Raw genomic sequence first — 7467 nt, 5'->3', positions numbered from 1 at the left:
CGTGCGTGCGTGCGTGCGTGCGTGCGTGCTTGCGTGCGTGCATGCATGAAGGAGATTGACCTTGATACACACACTCACAGCTCCTACTCGACCCCACATGCCAAAGAGTAAACTCTCAGCTATAAATAGACCATTGCAGTATGACCGGTGTGTACCTATTTTCCCACAGATACAAACACACAGCCACAAATGACAAGCATCCTCAACTTAGAAACACACTCCAGATAGCCTGTCTCTGTGAGTTCTTTTCACATTGAAAACAGGACCACACACTCACTTATTTTCTCACACACACACACACACACACTCACAGTCTCTCTGATTCTCACACACACACACACACACACACACACACACACACACACACACTCTCTCTCAGTGTCTCTCTGATTCAAACACACCCCCTGCTCTCTCCTGCTGTTATTGCCGAGGGAAGCCAAGTGGGTGAGATCCAGCTCCGCGTCAATGATGACCTCATCCCAACCCCTCTAGCTGGAGCCAAGACTCTCATGAGTTGGCCCTGCAGGAACCCAGCATCCACCTGTAAAACTGTAGGAACCCAGCATCTACCTGTAGAACTGCAGGAACCCAGCATCTACCTGTAAAACTGTAGGAACCCAGCATCTACCTGTAGAACTGTAGGAACCCAGCATCTACCTGTAGAACTGTAGGAACCCAGCATCTACCTGTAGAACTGTAGGAACCCAGCATCTACCTGTAGAACTGCAGGAACCCAGCATCTACCTGTAGAACTGTAGGAACCCAGCATCTACCTGTAGAACTGTAGGAACCCAGCATCTACCTGTAGAACTGTAGGAACCCAGCATCTACCTGTAGAACTGCAGGAACCCAGCATCTACCTGTAGAACTGCAGGAGCCCAGCATATACAGTACCTGTAGTGAAAGCCAACACAAGCAAGCAATAGCTGGTTTAAACCAAATTGACTAGCTCACCTTAGCCATGGATGTATGCTCTGTCTGCCATTGATTTTGTGGCTCTCTGCAGACGTTAAGAATCGTCCGTGTTGTTTGAGAGGAGACTTTTAAAGCTTCCTTGAGTGTTCTTTCACGTGACCCTTTTCAAATGTCCCTTAGGGTGGTCAGTATGGCTGAAGTCTGCTGACTGTCAAGCTCTCGTCTGGCTTGCCCAAGGGCAACCTCATGTTATGGAGTCCCTTAGGCTGCTGCTACGGCTCACTTGAAACCCACAAGCACTTGACTTGGGTCCAAAGTACACATTCCGTGCGTGACTGTGAAATGAAGTTGATGAATGAAATGAAAATGAAATATAATTTCACCTCAGTATGTCTACAAGAGTTATCCTGCTTAGAGGCTACCTCTTATGAGGTGTGCTTTCTGAGCCTGCATTGGATCGGGGATTTAAAGATATTTGGTTGGTTGATTCAGTGTAAAACCTATAAAATGAAAGTTAAAATCCAGACATACAGAGCCTGACTGTAAGGTCTTTTTTTCTCTCTCTGTCTCCTCTATGTAGTGTGATTCGCTATGACGACGGCCTCAGGGTCAGACTCAGGGCCTCCGAAGGAACGACAGGAGGAAAAGAGGGAGGAGAAGAAGAAAGAGAAGAGGAGAGGAAGGAGAAAGGGAGCGCAGAGGAAAGAGCAGAATAAGGAGGAGCAGACGCCAACCACAGCAGCAGCAACCGCAGCTCCATCTCAGTCCCAGCCGCCCTCAGCGTCACACAGGCCTCCAAGAGAGAGCTTCCCAGCAGCGACAGAGGTAACACACACACACACACACCCTGTGTGAACTTCTCCAGGGGAGTGTTTGGGTGGCAGTGAGCTGGAAGGATTGGATTTGCTGGCCTGAGCCGTGGCTTTGTGACTCTGTAGGGTTTAGCTGTGGACAAGGCCACACATTTCACCCCTATTAGCTGCTCTGATGGGCACGGCCTTAACACTGCAGGGGGAGATCAAAATGTGTGTGTGTGTGTGATGTTCAGGAGCATTGAAGCATTTATACTTTTGATGGCAGCTAAACTTGTGACATTTATGACCGACTCTGTATTCTGGACTGCAATGTTTTTTTTTATGTTTTATGTTTTCATTCATTCTACTTCAGGATTAGGTATTTTTCTTGAGTGGTGTACTGATATACATTCCCCTTTCTTTCTCTCTCTCTCTCTTTCTATCTCTCTCTCTGTCTCTCTATCTCTCTCTCTCTTTTGTTTATGCCCTGCTTCCCTAGATCGCCGAGGACCCCCCCTCCTCATCAGCAGGCAGTTCGTTGGGCGCCCGTACCTCCTCTGAGGACCAGCGTTCCCACAGATCTTCCAGAAGCTTCCGTCTGTCCAGACCCACCCAAGGCCCCCCCAACCATCTCAGGAAGATGCAGTGCAGAGTCACACTGCTGGACGGCTCCGACTACACCTGCACGGTGGAGGTGTGTGTCTGTCTGTCTGTCTGTCTGTCTGTCTGTCTGTGTGTGTGAGTGTGTAATGCTTGCGTTCATGCCACGATAAATACTTGACCCAATACACTGGGCCAAATGTATCAGTCTTTGTGTACTTGCTGTAGAACCACATGTGTCATAGTGGAGTGTAACACCCACCAACGTAATAACTTCCCACCAACGTAATAACCCTGCCAACGTAATAAAAAAGTGTGCATTTTAGAAGTAATAGCCCGGCCAACGTAATAACTTCCTGCCAACGTAATAATTCTTGCCTCCTGCCAACCTTATTTTCACCGATATTGTTATTATCAAGTCTTACTGTAGGGACAGGTAGCAGGCGTTGAAAGACTGTAAAACGCTGCAGTCCCACCCGGAAAAGACATTTGCACAAAGGCGCTACTCACACACACAAACACACACACACACACACACACACACACACACACACACACACACACACACACACACACACACACACACACAAATGTGACAATGTGACACATATGAAAGTGAAAATGATAGTTTATGTTTCTCATAGTGGTCTATTAGTCTATCAGTGATCTATCAGTACATAGCAGGGACATGTTTTATAAGTGTGTTCACAGTTATTATAGTCTACACTTTTGACACAAGAAGAAACACAATGAAAGATTTAGTCTGCATTTAATTGCAACTGTTATTCACACAAACAAATCCAGCAAAAGGACTTTCTTGATAAACACACAAATTTACGTTGGCAGGAGGCAAGAATTATTACGTTGGCAGGAAATTATTACGTTGGCTGGGCTATTACCTCTGAAATGCACACTTTTTTATTACGTTGGCAGGGTTATTACGTTGGTGGGAAGTTATTACGTTGGTGGGTGTTACAGTGGAGCCAAATCATTTGGATATTTATCAGTTTGATAATCAAGAAAAAACTCAATACCCAAACTGTTTTTGGGTACTGTCTGTGAATTATGCCGATTACCTTATGAAAACTGACAAAACACATTGTAATACTGGGCTCCAGTATACATTGAAATCAATCAGGTGGTCCCTTCCCATACAATTGGATTGTGTAGTATACTACCTCATACTCCACATGCAACAACATTAAACTCAAAAGGCTGAGTATGTGCTCATGGTACTGGATGACATAGAACTTGATGGGCTTGTATGCATACTTAATGTGTAACATGACGTGTGGGGAACATGTATGCAGTTTCTCACATTCTGACAATCGTAATTATCAGTGTGTGTCAGCAGCATGGACTTCCACATTTTCATAGGCAAGTGTCTAGTTTTAAGTAAGTACAAATTTCCAGTGTGTAAGTTACTGAACATTTTACTCTCTAGAGTCTAGAGTCTAGACGCTCATGATGCAGTCACACTTACCAGAAGGAGGGCTATAGTGCACCACATGGCCTGGAAAAAACGTGTGTTTCGTTCCAGTTTCTATGAGCTGCACTCTAATCTGCACTGAAGAAAGTGAAATACAGAAGGGTGGACCATAGTGCTTAATGCCTGTTTGGTATCTCAGAGAAACGGTGACCAATGTGTGACGCATCTCAGTGACTAGCTCTCTGGCCCTCGCTGTGCCAGTCCTGCCAGGTCATCCCCATTGCATAACCTCGTCAGTCATACAGGGGGTGCATCACCACCCTGAGGACAGCCGACCCTGGCAGGGGGTATGGTTCAGGTCTGGCACGAGTCTGGGTCTAGGACTGCCAGTGGCACACCAGTTGTTTGAAACTATCCAACGTCACCTTAAATAATCAGTCATTTTATAAAGTGTTTCACACTCTGCCAATGGTTTGGCTTGTAGTCTGTGATCTGTGGACATCTGGTGGTGCCCCATGACTGCAGGCTGCAACACAGAATTTGACCTGCGATAAGACATCCGGCTCAGTCGCCATTCATTTCAAAAAGCAGGAAGTTGTCCCACTAGGGATAAGGAAGTGTTTTGCTTCATTTGAGTGAATGGGAGTGTGTAAATGCCATATGGTCATAAAGTTGGTCTGATTTTGCTGGGTAGTTAATACATTATCATAGTCTATAATGTTTATATGTTTTAACTAATTTCTGGGATTTTGACTGGACAAAGTCACTGTCAATACGCCAGACAGGATGTAATTGTGGAGTCATATGATGTGGTAGCAGTGTACTGATTTTAGCGTAAGCCTGCTGTCAGTGATCTAGCTTTGCCTTCTGAGAGGTTTAAAAAAAAGTTCATTCAACACTTTAAACTTTAGCTCAATGTTTACTTTTGGCACCTTGGATAGCTAACACTGGCAAGTAGCTACTAGCTAAGTAGCTGCCTTGGACAAGACACTGTAAACTCGCTGGGACCCTTGAGGTCATAGGCTTTGCCGGTGCAGGGAATTCCTGTGCCTGTGGTTGGGTGTTTGGCCAGCTCCTATAGTCCCAGGGTGTGAAGTCAGGCAGGGACCAGGGCAATGTTCCCTCTAAGCTGCGCGCGCTCGCGGTCACGCAGGCCAGTCGAAGTGTCCGCGCAATAGATAGACCACGCACATTTTTCAGACTGCACAAACTTTTTTTTTTAGGGGTTAAAAATCTGAGCATCAAAGGGGATGTAGGCTAGGTAATAAACATTTAAAATACTGACATGTCTGACAACCAAGCCGGATGTGCGTTAGAATGTTTACATACAAAGTATCCTTTAGCTCTCTTGGCGGGCTCTGCTCAAGCAGTTATTACCATGGCGAAAAGAAAGGCAGAGCAGGTGCCGCAGAAAAAGGTCTGCCTTTTAAACATTTAAACATGAGTGGATAGATGAAATAGTCCAAACTGAGGTAGGATAAAACTTTCAGACATATTTACATATGAAGAAAGGAGTGGCGTGATCTGCAAATTCTGCTCGGAGGCAAACGCGAAAAGAGAGTTCGCTGGTGGGAAAACATGCAGTAAACACAAGTGACATTATTCTGTTTGTCCGTAAAATTTGAGAGCACTTGGATGCCCCCTTCCCTGAAAATGAGCTGAGTTGTGTGCCTTTGAGCCGGATACGTTGGGTGGTGCAGTTAGTGAATTTGATCATGGTCTGAATGACGTGACCAATCTGGCGAAAAGGTTCGAAGCGCTTTTGGAGGAAGCATAATATGCGGTCCAGGGACGCATTTGTCAACAATACAACGAATTCAAGTTCATGGTTAATGAAAAAAGGAAAAGCTGGCTGCTTAAGTCATTTTCTGATATTGTAACCTGGTCGCTGAAAAGTGAGCTTTTTCCAGATCTGGTACAACTTCTTGACATTTGTGGCACATTCCAAGCATCTAGCGCCGACTGTGAACACGGTTTCTGTCTAATAAATGTCACTAAGACAAAATCGTGAGGCGAGAGAAGATTTGAGGAAGACATTTCCAATATTTTCAATTAGACCTATTAGGTCTTATAGATCAAAGTGATCTTGATTACTGCAACAACATTTTGACATGTTTAGTCAGAAAGATGTGTCTTCCATAGGCCTGCAGACAAGATGAGCCACACAGCCAGATAGGCCTATCTCCCTCAATTAAATTCAAATTACTTGTTTTGTAGCCTAGTTTGTTACAAACCACTCCAGTTATAAAATTATTTAAAAAGGCTACCTTATAATTACTATATTTATTTTTCTCAAAGTGCTGAAATGTGCGCTCATAATAAAAAAGATTTGCTCAGTGATGAAAAAAATTAGAGGGAACATTGGACCAGGGTCCTCTGTTCCCCGTCTTTTCAGTGTGTGTGTGTGTGTGTGTGTGTGTGTGTGTGTGTGTGTGTGTGTGTGTGTGTGTGTGTGTGTGTGTGTGTGTGTGTGTGTGTGTGTTTGAGCTATGCGATAGTGGGGAGTAGAAGGAAAATTGTCCCATGTTGTGTGGGTGTGTTTGTGAGTGTTCATGTGTTGGCATATTGTGTGTGTGTGTGTCTGTGTGTGTGTGTGTGTGTGTGTGTGCCCATGCCAGGGGCTTAGTGAGCCAATCTACTTATCCCGTCCCAGGGATCAGCTGAGCAGATTAGGGCAGTGCTGTGTGTGTTTTTTTGTTTCTCCCTGTCGTATTTTGTGGGGGAAATCAGAGCGGGCGTTTACTGTGAAACGGTGCCAGAGTTTGATTCTGTGGTTTAGTGAGCCCTCAGCCTTCAGCGCTCTGATCTCTCTGTGGGCCTCGTTTCTCTCTGAACACGAGGGAAACGTGTGTGTATGCAGGCGTGCCAACTCTGTGAGACTGTACATCAGCATTCAGCTGAGTGTGTGTGTGTATGTGTGTGTGTGTCTGTGTGTGTGTGTCTCTGTGTGTCTGTGTGAAATTGTCTCTGTGTGTCAGTTGAAGAGAGAGTGCGTGCGTGCGTGCGTGCGTGTTTCTTTGTGCGCGTGTGTCTGTGTGTGTGTGTGTGTGTGTGTGTGTGTGTGTGTGTGTGTACATGGAGAAGTTCCTCTCAGGAATGAGTTGAATGTCATGATCTTGTGCCTATGAGAGCTCTGGAACTCTGTTGTCACGTGACCCGCAGTAGGACTACTAACCATAATAAGCCATACCATAATAATCTCCTCCCCCTGCAGGATGCCCTCAGAGACCAATTGGTTATCACTTCTGTTTATGTTTGTGTTCTGGTTTGAGGTCACACTAGTGTTTCTCATGCTCTTAGTGTAAACGATCTTCCCCCAAACCTCCTTAGCTAAGGAGATCAGTGTGTGCTTGTTCTTGCTGTCCTATTTAAGGTGGATGAATGACCTGAAAAGTCATATGGTGTGCATATGTGGGACTCTTTCTTTTTTTCTCTCTCGTTCTTTTCATTTTTTCCTTATTTCTTTGGTTCTTTCTCTCTCTCTGTGTGATGACAGCGTGTTGGAAAATGTGCACGAGTCCATTTGTATTCCTCACCATACCAGCGTGCTAAGTTGTCTCTATGTCAACTGTAGAGTCCCTATAAAGTCCTGTCTCATCAGACCTCTTTGAAGTATTTGAAGTCAACTAAAGCACTCAGCTTTTGAAGGACAGGTGATGATAGTTCCTTAATAATAAATGGCTTTGGATTCAAGTGCCGGTCAATCAAGCTTCAGTAAGTTAAGACACC

General features: G+C 45.1%; 1 protein-coding gene across 1 annotated transcript in view; it reads left to right on the top strand.

Annotated features, from left to right (window-relative positions):
- Positions 1-1506: 1506 nt before the first annotated feature.
- The window catches only part of LOC308363817 (protein 4.1-like), a gene marked incomplete at its 5' end in the record, with an annotated part of 37823 nt that continues 31862 nt past the window's right edge, over positions 1507-7467 (top strand). Inside the window, 2 exons of the mRNA XM_080836692.1 lie at positions 1507-1740; positions 2209-2403. Of these exons, the coding sequence (XP_080692818.1) occupies positions 1507-1740; positions 2209-2403 (429 nt within the window). The remainder of the gene's footprint in view (positions 1741-2208; positions 2404-7467) is intronic.

This window comes from Sprattus sprattus, assembly GCF_963457725.1.
Source record: "Sprattus sprattus genome assembly, chromosome: 4".
NCBI classification, from domain to species: Eukaryota; Metazoa; Chordata; class Actinopteri; order Clupeiformes; family Clupeidae; genus Sprattus; species Sprattus sprattus.
The sequence above is the reverse complement of the archived record's forward strand: the minus strand, read 5'-3'. Positions and strand labels throughout refer to the sequence as shown.